General features: G+C 36.3%; 3 protein-coding genes across 5 annotated transcripts; 1 reads left to right on the top strand and 2 right to left on the bottom strand.

Annotated features, from left to right (window-relative positions):
* Nucleotides 1-230: 230 nt before the first annotated feature.
* Nucleotides 231-3,563, top strand: LOC113306396 (cold-responsive protein kinase 1-like). 2 transcript variants are annotated; one of them, XM_026555346.1, is made up of 7 exons: nt 231-386; nt 940-1,063; nt 1,168-1,280; nt 1,857-2,067; nt 2,161-2,398; nt 2,657-2,807; nt 3,019-3,563. In XM_026555346.1, exons 2-7 carry the CDS (start codon nt 988-990, stop codon nt 3,340-3,342), a joined length of 1,113 nt encoding a protein of 370 aa, XP_026411131.1. In that variant the 5' UTR covers nt 231-386; nt 940-987; the 3' UTR covers nt 3,343-3,563. The 2 variants fall into 2 exon arrangements, with proteins under 2 accessions (XP_026411131.1, XP_026411127.1); XM_026555342.1 differs by lacking the exon at nt 231-386 and adding an exon at nt 391-503 and having other exon boundaries at nt 3,019-3,463.
* A 141-nt stretch (nt 3,564-3,704) lies between these two features.
* LOC113306388 (clathrin light chain 1-like) lies at nt 3,705-7,171 on the bottom strand. The gene is made up of 3 exons (XM_026555336.1): nt 6,524-7,171; nt 4,557-4,710; nt 3,705-4,463 (listed from the first exon to the last, which is right to left on the bottom strand). The coding sequence occupies exons 1-3, from the start codon at nt 7,024-7,026 to the stop codon at nt 3,963-3,965; spliced, it is 1,158 nt and encodes a 385-aa protein (XP_026411121.1). The 5' UTR covers nt 7,027-7,171; the 3' UTR covers nt 3,705-3,962.
* Nucleotides 7,172-7,666: 495 nt separating this feature from the next.
* On the bottom strand, nt 7,667-16,835 carry LOC113306378 (RNA polymerase II C-terminal domain phosphatase-like 1). 2 transcript variants are annotated; one of them, XM_026555323.1, is made up of 17 exons: nt 16,030-16,835; nt 14,296-14,772; nt 13,759-13,969; nt 13,363-13,520; nt 13,198-13,268; nt 12,962-13,067; nt 12,583-12,660; nt 11,729-12,331; nt 11,206-11,269; nt 10,696-10,889; nt 10,508-10,561; nt 10,275-10,371; nt 9,451-9,683; nt 9,213-9,299; nt 8,826-8,891; nt 8,646-8,719; nt 7,667-8,497 (listed from the first exon to the last, which is right to left on the bottom strand). In XM_026555323.1, exons 1-17 carry the CDS (start codon nt 16,291-16,293, stop codon nt 8,410-8,412), a joined length of 2,925 nt encoding a protein of 974 aa, XP_026411108.1. In that variant the 5' UTR covers nt 16,294-16,835; the 3' UTR covers nt 7,667-8,409. The 2 variants fall into 2 exon arrangements, with proteins under 2 accessions (XP_026411108.1, XP_026411112.1); XM_026555327.1 differs by having other exon boundaries at nt 12,601-12,660; nt 16,030-16,834.
* Nucleotides 16,836-19,278: the final 2,443 nt, after the last annotated feature.

The raw sequence follows: 19,278 nt of genomic DNA, 5'->3' as shown, positions 1-19,278 counted from the left end.
CGATTTTGTGGGCCCTAACGGAATACATAACAGTTGTGGCATTTTATAAATTTTTAAAAAAACGGTGGCACTTTCTTAAACCGGAAATCGGAAGTGTGGCACTTTATTAAAACCCCCAATAAACTAAATTGGACTAATTAACAAATGTATTTTGGCGGGCAAAATGTACAAAGAAAAACTTTTAAAAGGTCGTTTTCATATACAGTATATGAGAGAAAGAGAGTTGTGATGTGGGAACAGAGAAAGCGCCTAGTCAGAAAAACCACGAGGTTATTGGAATGGTGACCTTCCTTTACCCTTTCCATCACGGTTTCTTTCTTTCTCACTTCCTATTCGTACCAACAGTAGAAGACCATCCAAGAGAAAAACCCCAAAGAAGAATTCAGGTAAGCGACCTGAGATGACTCCTAGGTTTTCTTTTTTATTGCGTTTTACATTCTTCTGTTTCTAGGGTTTTATTTAAATTCCAGAAAATTGAATAACTGTTTGAATATCTCTTCCTGGTAATTATCCTTCTCTTTGAAATGAACCTGCTACTCACTTTATTTAAATTTGATTTAGTGGTTTCGATTGTTTTATTTTTATTTTATCTTGTGTATGAATTAGTATGTTCTTATATGACTTAGTTGGATTTTGATCAGTTTGGTTTTAAAATTGGGGGTTTTAGTCAACAATTTTGGTGTAATGTTCAGTTTCAATTCGTTGGTTTTAAATTTAGGGTTTAGTTTCGGGATTAAGCTGTTTAAATTGACTTTTTCGCACTTATTTGAGGAATATAAACGTGTTGAAATTCGATCATTAACAAGCGACTTGGTAATCAACAGAGAATAATTGCTCGTTAACTTTATGAAATGATGACTTTAGGAAAGAAATACTATCTTTTCAGAGAGTGTCTGAAGTCGTCATGCAAAATTGAAATCATTTGTTTTTTATTTACAGTTTTAAAGCAAGGCTGTATAATTCCAAAGGCTTGAATAAGTTACGGATATGAGTTGTAGCTGCTTTCGTTCCTCAATACTAGAACGAAGAAGGGGACCTGCTAATGATCTTGGGGACCTAACAGGTGACGAAAACATTTGGCAGTATCATGCTATTTTATATTCCTGCCTCAATTTTTTTAGTTATTGATGATCTTAGATTAGTTTCTGAACCCTCTTATTTGCCTAGGTCCCCTGCCTGGGAATATCAAGGTTTTTACTTACAGAGAGCTTAGATCTGCCACAAACAACTTTCATATAAGCAATAAAATCGGCAAAGGAGGTTTTGGAACTGTTTACAAAGTAAGCTTTTGCGAGCCTTTTTAATTACAGAGATCAGTTTTGTTGAATATGCTCCGTAAATAGTTCTTTGGCCATGTTTAATTTTCATAGCTGAATCAAAGTTATCTTACATTCGGTGTTATCCTACTGTCACCGGACAAAAAAAAAATCCTACTGTCAACACAAAGAGTACTGTAAGCTTCCCGTCACGAATATTCCCTGTTTAGTTACACTTTCACAGCATCAGTTGTGAGCAAGGTTCTCATGGGAATGTGTATACTTACTCTAGATGCATAGCATCTGATAAATGATGTTTGTTTCCAAGAGGCGGTCGCATCACGCAAATCTCTCAAGGTGATTTGATGGCATACACATGGGAGCATATGAGAAATTTAACATCTAGACCTTTCTATTGCATTTGACAGCTGTAGGTTTTACTTGATATTCACTGACCTTGTTGTTTGTTGCAAGGCACACTTACACTTGGTTGCAAACTGAAATTTTCTTTGAGAATGAGAGATTAGGCATTAAGGCACGTAGGGAGGGATGTTGGCTATTCTTTTCATTCTTTATATCTTGTCTTTGTTACCTTGTTAGGGGGTCCTAAGAAATGGAAGCCAAGTTGCTGCGAAAGCGCTTTCAGCTGAATCAAGACAGGGAGTGCATGAATTTTTGACTGAGATTGATGTGATCGCTAATGTCAGGCATCCAAACCTTGTCGAGTTAATTGGCTGTTGCGTTGAAGGAGCCCATCGCATTTTAGTCTATGAATTTGTGGAAAACAACAGCCTTGACCGTGCATTATTAGGTAATTTCAGAAACTTTATTAAGGAAGGTCAAAATTTCTGAAAGTCGTTATACTCACGAAGGTGCAAAAATGTTTGTTTGACACACATCTTAGGTCCAAGGAATAAAACCATTAAGCTCGATTGGGCCAATAGATCTGAAATTTGCTTGGGCACTGCCAGAGGTCTTTCATACCTTCATGAAGAACTGGAACCATATATTGTACACAGAGATATAAAAGCAAGTAATATACTTCTTGATAAAGATTTTGTCCCAAAAATCGGAGACTTTGGGTTGGCTAAACTCTTTCCAGAGAACATTACTCACATTAGTACACGAGTGGCAGGAACAACGTAAGTAATTCTAATATTTTGTATTCTTGACATTTGATATATCCATGGCATATAGATACCTAATGAAAATATGTTTAGAATTCCTGGGAGACGATCATTTGCTCCCTGCTTGGCTACTTCATTATCAAGCTTGATTCAATAAACATTTTCGTTCGAACAGATCAAATTTCTTTTGTACCCACCACTTTGATCACTTTATATTTAGATAACAAGATCTTTGATGCATGATTATCTTTAACTTAGTATCATTTCGTGCAGTGGCTATTTGGCACCAGAATATGCAATGGGCGGTCAGTTAACAAAGATGGCTGACATATATAGTTACGGTGTCCTGGTTATTGAAATAGTTAGTGGGAGAAGCAGTTCAAAGCAAAACTGGGGAGAGATGCAGAAGTTTCTTCTCGAGTGGGTGCGTTGTTTTTTATTGCTCCAATTTTCTTCCTATCGTATTTGTAAGATGGGGTTTGCTTTCCTCCTCCTAACTGTAAAATTTGTAAACTCTAGTGTCTAGGAGAATGAGCACTGTATACACAACCCAACGTGTTTCTTTTGAATCAACTTACAAAACCTTAGAAACAAGCTACCGTATTTTAACTTACGTACATGTTTCGCATGAACAGACATGGCAGCTATATGAGGTAGGTAAACTGGTTGAATTGGTGGATCCAGAGCTCAATGAATACCCAGAGGATGAAGTAGTCAGGTACATAAAGGTAGCACTTTTCTGCACTCAGGCAGCAGCAACCCGAAGACCTACAATGACACAAGTAATCACTATGCTCACCAAGAACAAAAGGCTCAATGAGAAGGAACTTACTGCTCCAGGTTTCTTCTCAGAGGGATCGGGATATAGCGGTTCATTAAATAAGAAATCGACATCCAACTCAATTAGCCAAACAATAAGCTCGTTTCCCCCCAGTATCACTCAAGTTACTCCTAGATGATTTTATGGAGAGCATTATAATCATCTAATCAGATTCTGACATAAGTCACAAAATTACAGAGCAGTAACTCCTATTTTGCTCAAAGAAGATGTGGAAACACATGTATCATCGATGTGAAAATATAGTTTCATTTTTACACTACGATTATATATATTCATATCTCTATTGTTACAAGCTTTTGAAGCTGTTTTTCTAGTTCAAAGCAAATTTGTTTCTGATAATTCTTTTTTCTTTTTCTGCCAAGTCTTTAAGGTAGTATTCCAGGTGTGAATCGTGTGAAGTATTTCCTGGAGCATTATGGATTCAAATGGAAAATTCAATATAAACATTCAACAATACCTCTTAATATAAAGAAAGAAGTCTTGCCACATGAACAAAGATTGATATATTTGAAAATAAGTGGTAGTCCAAAACATAATTCTACAGAAAAAAAAAATCTCCACTAGTTCACAATGATGAGAGACCATAGAATTATCATAAAAAAAAACTAAGTGTTCTTATTCTCAGCAATGAATTGGATGACAAGAGATATCAATACGCGACCGAGGTTCATAGAGAGCAAGAAAATTGACGCGAAAAAAAATTAAAAAATGTAATAAAAAGTTAAAAACGGGAAGGGATCAAGCACCAACAGCTGGTTCAGGTTCTGATGCTGGCTGGCCCTCGACTACCTCTGGAGAGGCCTTTTTTTTCGACGACTCATCTGGAGTACCGTTTGCTACTGCGGCTTTAGAAGGTGAATCTCCTGCTTTTGCAAGTTCACCAGCAGCAGCTGGGGCCTTATCTTTAGCATCCTTGGAAACCTCTTTGCCATCCTTTCCATCTTTAGCATCCTTTCCATTTTTAGCATCTTTAGCGTCCTTGGCAGGTTCAGGTGGTGGTATCATATGAGGTGGTGGTGTGTGCTTCAGCTTCAAAAGAATTTGACGCATCCTTGCAAGCTCAGTAGGCTTTCCAGGCTTTGGACCTTGAACAACAACTATAGATGGCTTCTTCTCTGGATCTTTCTTTCCTCTCTTCTTCTCAATGTTTGGGACCTCATGGGGGATGAGTTCCGCAATAGCTTTCCAATATTGTTTGTCGGCAGTTTTGTGAAACTTCTCTTGGTTAGCCAAGTATATCTATTCCAATTACATTACAGAAAAGATGTCAGATGAGAAATTTAGGGTAGTACAGAAAAATGAAAACAGCGTTGACTAAGTTAAGCTTATTACCTTCTCTCTTTCTCTGTTATTGGTCTTGGTAGTTTCACAGTTAAGTTTCCTCTTCTCATAGAAAGATCGTTTATATTCTTCAGCTTCCTCAATGATCTGGTTGCGCATCTCCTTCTCTCTTTTCTCCTTTTCCTCAAGGTGAATGGCATTTTGTCTGCATCAGATAACCTTAATTTATGAATTATTTTTAGCTAAATATGTAGGGCAGTGTAATTATTGACAGAAAATATCCACATATTCTATGGGAATTCCAAAAGTGTGTCCCAGAATAAAACTACATTAACGATTATGCATGAATGAATATATCATATATGGCCTTGGGTAAATACCAATTCATAGATAATTAAGGGGTTAATATACCATTCTGGCGTATAATGACATTCTAGTATTGTACTGTTTTCCTTACAATACTGAAGTCATTAGCCTCCCAATAAGATGATAGTACGAAATTTAGGCCCCCAAATTGTTATCTTGAAATGGGTCAAGGCCTTCTATATCATGATTCAGCAACTTAAATGCTAAAAGGAGTCGAAATATTTCATCAAGTACCACCACAAGCGATTATGAAATTAGAAAATAGATCACTTCATATTCGAACATAAGCCTATAGCCTTTGATGGAATTATGAATATGTCTCGTTGAGAAAACTGCAGATCCAAACTAGCACAACTGAATTTGTTGGGAGGCAGAGGACACATGCAAGCTCCCTTAAGTATATAGCTCACATGGTACATTGTAGATTCATTTTCTCATATTGTAATAGCCATTATGACATTCAAAGTGATACAAGATTACCACAGACATCAGCCATCAAGAAATGCCACACGCTGCACGAGAAATAAACTTCCATTTGTGTTCGTCCACCACCAAAACAACTTTGTTCAAACACGGTTTAAAAGCCATCTAGGTAACTCGAAGAGATAATTTTTTGAAACAGACTTAAACTTATTCCTAACTATGGTTGGTGTGCTTGCAGTTCCTTGAAATAGGCGGAAAATTGCAGAAATATGTAATAGAGGGGAGTATCTCTTCTCTCTCAATGTCGGCAGTAACAAGGAAATAGAACTGCGTCTGTAAAATACCTCTCCAAACCTTGCCTATTAAAAAGAAGTGGAGAAGCTGCTATACCACCTGCGAGAAATCGCTAACATACCAAGCAGTTAGACATAAACTATACTCAGTTTCAACTAGTTACATTTATCCCTTCCAATTAGCCACATAGACCCAGATTTTAACCAAGTCTTTTTAGTGTTGACCAACACAAATGGGAACTTTTCATAAATCACTAGAAACAGCCATACAGATGTGCATCAAATTGGGGGGAACCAAAAGAAGACCTGATAAAACCCAAAACGCGGAATCACCTATCCTATCCATGTTAATTGTTAAATGTACATAACCAACAAAAATATGATGATGATGATTGTCTAGTACCAAGATCTAAAGAGGAAGGTGAACCCAATTATCATTATGTCTTCACATGACGCGATATTGTTCACCTAGCAGAGCTTAGCCACACACGCCATGTCCTTCAAACAACTCTTCAATTTGACACTATTCCCACAATCATGACAACCATAAGTATCTGAACTAAATCCAACTACACAGTTTAGCTTTCCCCTAGTTATGCTAATTTTGTTATAGGAACAATTGATATTAAAACTGAATCAGAACTGATTTCTTATTAATACCTCACCAGGTCAACCAATCTCATTCTTATGATTAGCTCGTAATTATTACATAATAAATTCAAATGAATTCCACTCAATTCCTAAACTAATCTCGTTATGTTTCTTTGCCTTGGATTCTAGTTTTGTTAAATAACTTAAATAAGCAAATAATAGATCTAATTAAAATTGTGCAACCCTAAATCTGTAACAAATGGATAAACCTAGATCTAAGATGATAAATCATATATAAACAGATCAAGAAGAAAAATAAGATCTAAAAGAAAGAGTGTATCTAACCTTCGCCATTCACGAAGAACAAATCCTTCTTCAGGTTGCATTTCAGTAGGAGGTGGAAGAGCAGGACCATCAGAAGTAAAAACACCATCAACATCCTCACTCATATCATACCCGATTTTTCCATTCCCATTACCAAAAGGAGATTGCGAAGACGAATAATCAGCATTGTCATTATGATTAGCTGGAGATGAACTAAATCCATAGATCTCAGGTGAAGCTGAAGAATTATTTGCCATATCAATGTCATCAGCTGGAAATCCACCTTGATAGTCATCAGATTGATGACGGTATGGAGGTGGATTAGGATCTACTACATTGTCATGTTCCTGATCTTCATAAACGTCATTCGCAAAATTCGAATAAGAAGACTCATCGTATCTTTGTGATAGTAATCCAGAATCATAACCACCAAGATATCCATCGCCACCTTCATCAAATCCTCCTCCTCCTCCATGAGGATTTCCTTCTCCTCCATCATTACTGAATGTATCAAACGCCGACATTATATCTTCTCGCTATAATTTCTTCTCTTTTTTTTTTTTTTTCTCTCCCGCGAAACAAATCTCTCTTTTCTCTCTGGAATGTTAATGTTTCTCTCTCTACTGTCTACGAAGTTTGATCTGACTTCCGAGAGATAAAAAAGGGCCTTCTTTTTCCATTCAAACGTGTCTAATAAATGGAACTATTCATATCCAAATTACTATATTGTCCTTGAGTTTCTTCTACGATATCGATATGCCCAATTGGCAATGATTGATGGATCCATTGGAACTAAATCTTTTACCGGGGCCATCTTTGTTTTTGGATTAGAGCAACCTATTCAAGACTCTCTGAACTGATGTCTTTGGAATCAGACGCAGCTATATTAGTTCGGTATAACTTTGTTACTTGGAGTCTTTTTTCTTACCGAGGAGTAAGGGCAATAGTACTAGGGTGGAAAAACGAGCAGATTTGCTTATATGCCCAAAAAAATTCCTGTATGCCCTTGGCATGGCTTAAACAAGTTGCTTGAGAAAATACCTGCCAGAATGTGCAAGTGCAACTCTCCATTTCAGGTTGTAACTTCATAAAGTAGAAAAAAACAAAGCAAATAAGGTCCTATTTTAAACATCTTTGGATCGTAAGGAATGGTGGTTAGTGACATTAGGTGAGAAGTTCGTATAAACATTGTAAAAGCGGTCAGAGACGTTACAACATAGAAACATCCATATTACATCCGACTTCTGTTTCGGTACCAATCTTTTTCTTACATACTAATTATGCTTCACCCATTGCAAACTACAGCAAATGCTTTTTTAGGATGATCTTGACCTTACAGAAGAAAGCCACTATTCCCATGAAAGAAAAATGTTAATCACCAAAAAAGGGGACAATAACTACTTCAAAGAAAGTTGGGACCAGTGGGGTCCAACTCCTAAATTTACATCTCTATACCCACAAAATAGAAGTTCTATCTTAAACAAATGTACAACCCTGAACTAATTAAATGATTCTTTAGATTTCTTCTTCCATAAGAACCTGACACCGTCAGAAGTTAGTGAGATGCACCAGGGAAGAGGAGATGCCCTTATATTGCCTTTCTAAGCAATTTCTGTGTACAAATGACAGAATCGATAGTAACGCATGGACTGCTAATTGAAGATCCCGACAGCCCAAGCTTTTGATTCCCAATGTACGGTGTGCATATATCTCAACATCGGCAGCTACATGAGATAACGGAAAAATGAACATGTAGCTCTCATTTTGTAAAGGACAGGATGGGTGTTAGTAAAATATCTGGCAGATGGTGGTATCCATTGTAATACTCGTGCGAACTCTGGCTTCAACCATTTACTTCAAGTGCTGCTTGTAATAACCTAAACCAACCTTTAGAGGCTGACATGGCATTAATATCTTGCAGATGGAGGTATTCGTTGCAATACTCGTGGGAACTCTGGCTTAAAACGTTTATTAGGAACTGCTGCTTGTAATGACCTAAATCAACATTGGCGTTATTACTAATGGTTAGTTATCCGTCCCGAGTTTTCAAGTCATAGTATAGTAGAACTAAGATATACAAAAGCAAGGCTACAAAAAAAAAAAAAACAGCCAAAACCATCAGGGAGCAAAAGGATTTACGCACCTCGGCGAACCTATGCGTTTATGAGTATCCTGACCAAGTTTGACTTTTAGATTCATGAGGGCCTCTTCAGCTGCCTGCAGAAAAGGGTTCCCAAAAGCGTTTAGAACTTCAGTTTACAAAAACACAAGCCACATCAATTCAATTTCAGTGACTTGACATAAAACTAAAAAAGAAATTTACCTGCGCCGTAGCTGCATCCAATGTTAACCCATTACCATTTCCAAACACCTGACCTCCTATTTCAACCTAACAACAAAATAAAGATGTGTCAGAAACAACAAGTCCGCATTTTGGCTCAGATTATCATCTTCAAGTCTAAAGCTGCCACGCTAAGTTTTTGCTTAGGGTTGTTTCCGTCCAATTCAAACCCATTAAGACTCTTAGGTGTTTTTAGTTATGTTGGAATCATATTTTATTAGAGCAATCAATTGAGTTTTTCAGGATATATAACAAGTTGATGTGATTGAGTAGTATCTTAAGTAAAAAACTGACAGTTTGAAGATTGGAAGAGCCAACCAGCAATCTAATATTCATAAATTTCTATTATACAGATTTGTACAGGTTTACCTGGGCATAAGCTTCTCCTTTGTGGGTTAAACTAGTTGAAGATGTTGGCCGTGTTCGAAAATCTAATTTAAGACCTTCGTCCATACACTGAAAGCAACATGGCGCACATGAATTTCAAGAAAATGCATTTTCGAGGCAGACCTAATGTTAAGATAGTAATGTATAGGAAAGAAAAATAGGTAAACAAAAAAATGAAAAAAGAAGAGAAACGCATAGGGACTAGTGTTCTTGCAATTACCAACTCTTTAAGGGCAGAAATGGGGTCCAAGTTACTTTGTGATTCTTCCATCCTCGTGTTCAGATACCTAGAGGGCTCTGATGTACTTGATGCTGGTACAGAGTCCTCATTCAGAAATGGCTGATGAAAAGAATTTGAATCATTTATATAACCATTCATATCCACATTTGAAAGCTTGTTAGGGTCCCCATACACAGTAGTTTGATCTGGCTTAGCGTTTATTAAATATTTATCTGCAAAAACAGTTGTCTAGACTATCAGCACTAAGGTCCTATGCCAAAAGCAGAGGCACCATTAAATCTGAACCAGGTTAGATTCTCCAAGACGGGAAAAGAAAATTAAAAGCTGACATTGATCAAGATGTTAAAATTTGTAACTGGTATATTAGTGATTGAAGTTGATAAATATCTTGTACGAAGATAGAAGTATAACTAACATAATTGCTCTCTGGTTATGGCAGAAAGTGAAAGATAGCATGCTTGCATCATCACTGAACAAAGCCATTAGCAACTAGATAAATTTGGAAAAATGCATGCTATGTTTCAGATATTCCGTTTACTTAGATCCAAACAGAAAGATATGAATGGCAATTAAAGAGTTTCACCACAAGAAAAGCACATTAACAATCGCTACAGAAGATGCCAACACAGACAGAATACATGAAGATTCTCTGCTAGTCTAAAGTTCATAGTAAAGATGTATAGATGAAACATATCACTTCAAGGCAGAGATGCTAGTTGCACTTCATGAAAAATAAAAGCAGGATTCTGAACAACTGGCAAACAAGAGACAGATGCTCGAAATGAGATTAGGTGGTTTCTTACTAGCCAAAGTCCTCAGAGAGCGTTCTGCTGCTTGGCGTTGGGCTTCCTTCCTCGTCTTCCCAATTCCTTCACCTATTTTTTCCCCGCTGAACCAAACCTATAAGAACACAGAAGTACAGTATAATTTAAGATACCAACTACTGCCTAAAGAAAAATAAGATATCTTAAGATCTAGCAGATTTTAACGGGTTGAGAAAATTTGAAGCTCAAGAAGTAAGAAACCGCGGAACAACCTCAATCGAGAACTGCAATTCCGCACTGGTAACCAAGGCTGACCTGAATATCACCTATAGGTATTTACAAAACCAAATAACAGAATTGAGAAAAAAGTTACAAATAGGAAAAAAAAAAGTCAAGGCTATTTTGTAACATATTAAATAGGTATGCATCATTTATGTAATATGGTATCCTTCTTTATTACCTTCGATCCACACTTGATTGCAATATCTTGTAAAACTTTAGCAGGGGTGTCTGGATACTGTGAAGTACCTCGTCCAGATTCAGTCTGCAGATCCTTGCTGCTCGGGGCTAACCGAGCAAGAGGCATCTCTTCATCTTTAGGACTAGGAGACAACTTGTTGTTTGAAGCTGATCGACCCAGTGGCGCCTCCTCACCTATACAGCAAGGAGATATTGAATTATATTTAAAGCTTCTCAACCAGGTAATCAATTTTTCAAGCTAACTATTTCGAAAGTAAATCTAGAATGAGATATACAATAAAATAGATTTGCATCACTTTTATGTAAAGAGTTATACTCCAGTGAGTAACTTTTGTGTATAATGAACATCAACTCGAAGAACAAATCCAAAATCTCAAATCCGAAGGAGCACTGAGCTATAATCCAATAAGCAACCATTTATTTCCTAATCTCAGTCCGAAGTCTGTACACGACAATTAAAATAATTACACAAGTCTCTTTTAACCGCTACCTGAAAAGGATTGATATTTTGGGTGTGTACGGCTTAACTTTGCTCGATCATCTCCGATATGTACCTACAAAAAAAAAGGTCCTTTCAGATTTTTACACTGCATCAGTAAGTGTTTTCTTAAGACATCATAAGAGAACTTATGCATTGTGATGAGGAAACAAGACAAGCACAAAAAAAAACAAGGAAAAACAAACACAACAGAAAAAGAGGAAAAGCTCAAGTTGGAAGACAAGAGGGACCCAATGGAACAACAGAAAAGCTAAGCTAGATCGATGTAGATTTATTTTTCCTCCAGTTGATAGTAATGTCCTCAATTTGTATACCCTAGAAGCACTTGTCTGAAGAAGCCCAGTATTGTGATGGGTACATGTTTTGCACGAACAAACGTTCTTAAGCAGAACCAGTAAGAACTGGTTAGGTTTTACATATACTAAGTCCATCTATTTAAGTATTTTTCATAACAAATCTGACGGGGAAAGCATTCAACTCCAGACTGTAAGAATGTTAAACCAGCACGCTTTACCTCTTTAGGTAATCTGAGATTTTCATGAAATGTTCTTTCTGATTGAACAGAACCACCGGTCCCTTGAAAAGAAGATGAACGCTGAGGTCGGCTGTTTTCAAAATGCATAGCTTCTGATTCTACAGAAAAATCCTTTTGTACTTGTTTGGGTAATGCCCGGTTTTGCTTTGGTGGGCTAGTCTCTTCTTCAGATGGGAACCAATTTCCACGTGATTGTATAGGCGGGCCAGGAACTGGTGGAGCGGGGGGCCTGACTGGAAAGGGAGGAGATTCCTTCGGGGGATGTTCTCTAATGTCTTGACCATGTTGCAAAATCAAAAGCCTTCTCCTTGTATCTGGATCTAATTCCGATTCAGGGACCTCACCCTCTTCTCTGGCAGGAGAATTTTGCAAGCTAGCTTCTGATGGGCCCACACGATTCACTGGATTAAATGATGGTGGTGCCTGAGGTTGTTGTTGGAGCTGTTGATCATGGAATGGCATTACCGAGCCTTGCGTAGAAGGTTGAGGCAATGTTGGGTTTGATGAAGAACCCACAAATTGCTGAAGAGTCGAGAACCTTGGATCAATACTATTGGGGATTGAAAAAGCTGGCACGATATCCTGGTAAATGAAAAATTCAAACACTTTGTCACGATATTGTAACCATTTCCGGGAAATATTTCTATATGAAGATTCAACAAAGCTCCTAATTGTATTAAGCATAAAAGTTGACCATGAAGAACATGGTTTTTTTCGAAGTATAGGCACAACAGCATTCAGGTCATCTATTCTGTGATTTACACAGGGGGAGTTCACATGACTTATCCTGCATATCGACAAAAAACAATCATTGAAACAATAATGAGATTGGCCTTCAATTTCCTCTCAACCTCAACGTCAGCCATGCCCTCGAAGCGCAGTGGACCTCTGTTTGCAGCAGTACCATCATCCTGGACATGATGATAAATTGTGTCAATTAGAAGGACAACTGAAGTCCATGATGTACCATAAAGACCACAAAGCAACTGCATAGCATACATGGATGTACGAGGATGAAACCCAAACTTGCCTATTAAACTGTTAAAAATGCTTTAATCTATTTTGGATTCAAGTTCACCAATGGAAATCTTAGGTATTGCTTGATATCGTAATATGATGAGATGTACAGAGATATTTCTAGTGTGGTAAGCTGCTACTCCAAACAGATGGAGACTTCTATATATAGTTCATCTGTTCATGTTTACCACTTACCTCTGAAATCAAAAAGTTGCTCACGTCAGGAGGAGATGGGCCTTCTTCCACGTCATCTTCATAAAATATGCCAATAATCCGTTGCAAAAGACTTTCATCAAAATCTCTGCCAAAATTAAATAAACCAATTTCATCAACCATAAGCCACAAAAAGTAGATTCAGAAATAAAGGTTCTCACAGTGAAAGCTGAAGAATAAATATCAATAAACTAACTTATTCTGCATAAAGTTCTTACTTGAAAAAACCACCTCTAACATTGCAAGCAACATTTCTTGCAACACAAAGAACCGGCACTACATTGTTTGCCTATAAAGAAGAGAGTTACAGTGAGCACACAGCAATAATTTGCTTTGTCTTTAATAAGTTTAAGTAGAACAAAGCAGGCGATGGTTTAGTATACCTCAGCCTGAGGAGCATAGTAGGGAGCAAATGCAGGAACAACATGCACTCTAGTTTGATCTATCTCATCCCACACTTTCAGACGATCATCAATAACCAGAGCCATTTTAGGATCACATATGCCACCATGAAAAACATTCAGCAAAGATTTCCGCAATCCTATTCCAATGTCACAAAAGGGTATAAAAAGGTTTAACACTGGTAAGCAAATTAAAGCAGGAAATACAAAAATAATACGGCATTCTTCAAATATGAGGTGGATAGCAACAGTATATATATACTCTATAATAGTTATTATGAACGAAAGCCATTTTTGCCATGAATGTATACTTAGTTACTATGCTTTTGATTCACATAAAAATGCATCAAGAAATATAAAGTGCAAAAAAATATTTACCCGCTTTGACGCATACAATGCGATTCAATAGTTCATTTGAGCTGATTAAATTTGATTCAGGATCAAGAAGCCTCCACATTTCTAAAGCATAATCTCTTTCAGCCATTGTGCATACATAAACCTCAAAACGCTTACGACCTCTAGCAGTTAAGTAGCTCCTCAGATCCTCCCACGCAGGCCTCAACCTCACAAGAACACTTGTGTCACGAATCTGTAAGATACAAATGCTATTATTACCATAAAGGATTCCCGGTCAACGCAAAAGCAACAAAATTAGGAGCGCTGAATAGACTAAAAGTGTAAGCAAGAATATTGTGTTAAAATTCAGATTATTAACTGCCCAGATTACTACAACGAGACAACCATATTAATCTTATTAATGCCATCAATTTAGGGAACTGTATATAAGTGAGAGAAGTATATCATCGTGGTATATGGTCCTGGCAGAGGGATCTAGCTATTATTTCATGGTTGGGCAAAAAACAGTACAATGTCCAACAATGCTTTGATATCATGGAATTCTGAAAAGACACATACCAACGGGTTGATGCGAGTCAAGATAATGTTCTTCTCTTGTAACCTTATAAGCGGACGAACAATTGGTTGATGATTATCAGACAAAGCTGGAAAGACTTCGGACTGAACTTTGATCAACCTCCCATTTTCCACAATCTGGTCAGTTTCTACATATTGTTTCAAGATATTTTTGTCATCTTGATATCGCTTAATCTCTTGTAACATGCCAGAAACTCGCTGTGGGTCCATCTCAGTAGTTATTTTTCGCTGTAAAGCATCAATTCTGTCCTCAAAAGAACGCATCGTATTTGCGACTATTAGTGTCTCATCTAGATCAAACACAATTCCAAGACATCGAAGGTTCAACATCACAAGAGATGAGTTGTAAAGCCCCTGTGGAGCATAAAAGCCCCAGAAACATGCACCGTGTGAGGGATTTCTTCTGGAAGGCATGGCCACCAAATGCAGCTCTTCCTCTCCTACTCCCATAACTGCAGTCTGTAGAACAAAGTGCCATCTAATGATCAATAACCATGATAACATGCATGGACATGTGTAAGCACTTGCCACATATTGCATACATATTAAGTGGAATAAAATTTATGAATCTGAAAGTAAATTGTAAATATCAGAACTCAAGCAACATTCAAAGAGACTGCCATCAAACCAAAGCATTTTCCTGCCAGACATCGGGACAAGAAACTTCAACAGCCCTACTTTTTAATGACCATTATTGGGAAAGAAAGAGCTCACTTCCAACAATCTAAAAAGCCATTTACGTAAAGTTTCTTATACAAATGGAAACGTGACTCTATACTAAATAGTCTAAACGTAGGCAAATAGACTTTTGTTGTGGTTTACTTTGATATTACTAGGTATCAATTAGCATTATATCAAGCTATTTGATTGAACTTCTACTCATTCAGAATTAGCTGTAAAATTTGTGATAAGGTTATTTTGTTCTAAACAAGACTATTCTCCAACATGTCAAAGTATCCTAGACTACATCCGTAGAGGCACTATTACAACATTCACCTTCTATATGTATAACATGCATCTCATTCTATATGCTTTCAAGATCCTATTGACAGCTGATCAGTTGCCATGATAAAAAACCTAAGCTATCATCAATTGCATTTAAGTCGTTATCAACTGTTTTCAAACTTGATCCTACCAAAAAACTAAATTAACCCATGGCAAACAAAGCAATTAATAGTGTCATGATCAAGGAACTAATGAAAAACAAAATTCATGCAAAATCAACCATAAAACACATATATCAACTTATCAACTAAGAGTATAAGTACTACATGCCCAACTATCTCAGTATGCCCATGAAAAGCTTTAACATAGAAAACATATGCTAAATGAGATTACCCTAAAAGCATGCTCATGGAATTGACATAATTAACCACCATAAAGTTTATTCAGCATCACTTTTGCATCAAGAATTAGTTCCAAATCCAACATAGAAAACACAGCATTTTACTTTAAATTCAGCTTCATCATAAACTTAAGTAGTTCTAGCTTTCCAAGTTGAGCAATATTCGTGTAAAAATGTTTAAGCAGTTCAATGATGTGTCATCATGTAACAAAAATCATCACATTAAAACCAGAACCAAGACTTGAGTTCAGTGTAATCTACAGAGTAGTATCTAAAGTATCTATTGATTGGGCACTTTTATTTTAGAACCTCAAATTCAAATCCTCTGAACTAATTTATCCCTTCTTTCACTTCTCTGTTCGAGTTTATACCTTGTTCTCTCCAAGCAAAGAATAATGCAATGTATACAATAGCGAATCTTCAGACTGTGACTTTGATGCCTCCATTTTGAAGCTGACACCGTTGGGGGCAATAGTATGAAGTACTGCAAGAGGTGGGCACCTTTCACTAGGTTGTGAATAGGTTGAGATCCTGATTTCCTTGTTCAACATAATAATGTCCATTTGCTGGTTCCGAGGGTAAATCTCTACTTCCCCAAGTAGTGAATTCCCTTCATATACCATAGATTTGAACATTTTTATTTAATCCTTTTCTTAAGAAAAAAAAAATCAAAAATTCCTTCTCAAAATATATATCAAATCCTTGCTGAAATTTCAGTTCCCCTTTTGGATTTCATGATTCGACATTAGATAAAGAGAAGATAATAATAAGTTCAAGAGAGTCCGGAAAGAGAGGTCTAAATCTTGAATCTGATAACAAGCTTCCGAAAAGAGGTCAAAAGTACTTAAGATATTGTGTTGATTTCATCTTGAGATTTCGATATTGTTGCGTCTGATATTCAATCAATCTAACCCAATCTTGATTTATCAAGTTTTTGTGTTTTTCGTTTGTAAAAATTCTGAGATATTTTTTAGGTCAAGATCGAAGAGGGGGCGAATACAGCAGAATTTGATTGGAATACAAGAAAGTTTTTTCTTTTTTTTTTTCTTTTGTTAGATCGGTTTTTGGTTTTGAGTTTACAGTGAGTGACTTAGGGTTTGATGAGAAATAGGAAGAAGACGAATTTTCTTCATTTTTAAAATAAAATAGTAGTAATAAGAAAATAAAACCCTAGAAGAGAAAGTGAGACCACGCAAGCTTCCAAAGGTTATAAAGTATAAACGATTCAACCAAATTGTGATGACCATCGGGTCATCTGACTCAGCAACTCAGAACTGATAAGGGCACTACTGTTATAAATTGCTATGTATAGAGAGGAAGTCAGAAAGACACAAAACACAAAGTAGAGGGGGAGAATTAGAGAAATTTCATGTGTGTGTGTTTCCGTAGATTTAACCATCTATTTATTGGAATGTACTGTATGAGACTTGGTTTGCAAGTACACGAGAATCCTAATACTGGAAATAAAGGGCATCTTTTAGTATATAAATGGAAAAAATACGATTTAGTCCAAAAATCATTCCAAAAATATGGTTTAGTCCGGTCTGAGTCAACTAGGTACAGGTTAGTCCAAATATAGGGAAAGTACACTAATAACCCTTATTATTTATAATTTAGTCCAAAAATTTGCGTTTTAGTCCAAAATGACTTAAATAATTAAAAAATAATTTGTCTTTCGAGACGCTCGTCCAAAATTTACAAATTTTATATATTCGGATAGCTCTCTTTTCGAAATCTACAAAATGAATACCCATATGACTATATAATTTTCACTTTTTAGAATTTTTTAATTCACATTAGTGTACAATTATGTACACATCAGAAAAAATACAGAAAATCCAACATTCATGAATCATGATAGCCAGACTGACAAAGATATCGACCACACCAAGCTCTAGCTAGATAACAACTTGATTTGCATAAAATGGTTTAGCATATAACCTGCATCAAGGACAAAACAATAAACATAAGAATCACAGCTTGAAAAAGAAGCGATAACCTTTCACTAACAACCACGTAATAAAAAAGCAAAGAAAACAATCAAAGTAAAATGTTGGCCAGTTATTAACTTAATCTCCATCCATTTGGGCCTAACTGCACACACATAGTATAGAAATAAATACAATTATATATATATTATATCCATGAGAAGGGATAATGGTGTTCAACTATATATATATCTACAATTAACCAGAAAATTCAACATCCATACCCAAAAACCATGCAATATATCCATGAAACTGGACAATGGTGCACAAATATGTAAACATATACGAAAATCAAGTAAAATCCAAACAATATCCATAACATAGGCTATATGTCAATGAGGCTGTAACGTGGAAACTATATGCACATTAACAATTTACAAGTAATTTCATGTAGTATACTACAAACGGACTGTAACTCCATCGTTCGGGTAAATTATAATTTACACAAGAAATTTCAAACGTATTGTAAAGCTAACATTTGAACAACGGAAAAACTAAAACATAAAAGTATGTTATAGTCAACAAACTTGGATGTGATTTTCATTATCAACATATCATCTAAAATGCAAATATTAAACCAGTGGTTAGTAAAAAGGAGAAGAGAAAGGAAACAAGAGACTTACTATGGAAAAAATTTCTTTTTCTTCTACTTTCTCATCTTCCTTAGTCTTCGAGACAGTAAGAGCTACAACACCAGTTGCAGACTTGTATCAACAACCATTAGAGCACCTCCACCAAAAATCATGGAAGTCATCTTCTCCCTTCCACTTGCAAATAGCTTTGTGGTATCCTTGGCTTTGACTTGGGATAGACGAAGCTAATCTTGTCATCATCAACGTCAGCTCCAACTACCAAATAAAATAATGCTCAATAAATAGATTTGATGATGAATGCTGGAATACGACAACGTACAAGTAACATAAGATGGGGATGCACATACGCAACATATGTCTGGAAAATTTTTGTTGAGTAAAATAGGAAAGTGATAATGTTAACAATCAACAGGTGTGCAACTATGTGCACACCAACGATCGACATGTGTACAACTATGTACACATCAACAATCAGCAAGTGCACAACTATGTACACATCAATAATCAACAGATGTACAACTATGTACACATTATCAATTTACATGTGTATAATTTTTCAGTTTATACTACAAACGTATTGTAACTCCGTCGTTTGGATATGCAAAGGAAGAGGTCAGTTCTTTTGCCAAGCGTTAACTATACTAATATATATATAATCCACAATTTCATGCACTCAGTTCTACTTATCGTGTATCGGTGATTCTATATTATCATTCCAAACTCCAACGAGAATATAAAAATATCATTTCAATGTATAACATAATTACAGCATTACTCAGATAATGATAATAAGATGTGACCTATGAGTAGAAGAAATGATTCGATATGAACCTGGAAATTTAGGTCCACATGATCCAGCCAAAAATCACGCAAAATGAAATCTGCAGGCAACAATATTAAGGTGTGCAACTATGTACACATTAACAATGAATGAGTGTACAACTATGCACACATGAAAACCGTCGAAGATCAAGCTCACAAGTTGATCTTTTTTAAAAGATAAAAACAGTAGAAAATGCAAATGTAATGTGGAGACTCA

The sequence above is a fragment of the Papaver somniferum genome, chromosome 1 (genome assembly GCF_003573695.1).
Source record: "Papaver somniferum cultivar HN1 chromosome 1, ASM357369v1, whole genome shotgun sequence".
Lineage (NCBI taxonomy): Eukaryota > Viridiplantae > Streptophyta > Magnoliopsida > Ranunculales > Papaveraceae > Papaver > Papaver somniferum.
The sequence above is the reverse complement of the archived record's forward strand: the minus strand, read 5'-3'. Positions and strand labels throughout refer to the sequence as shown.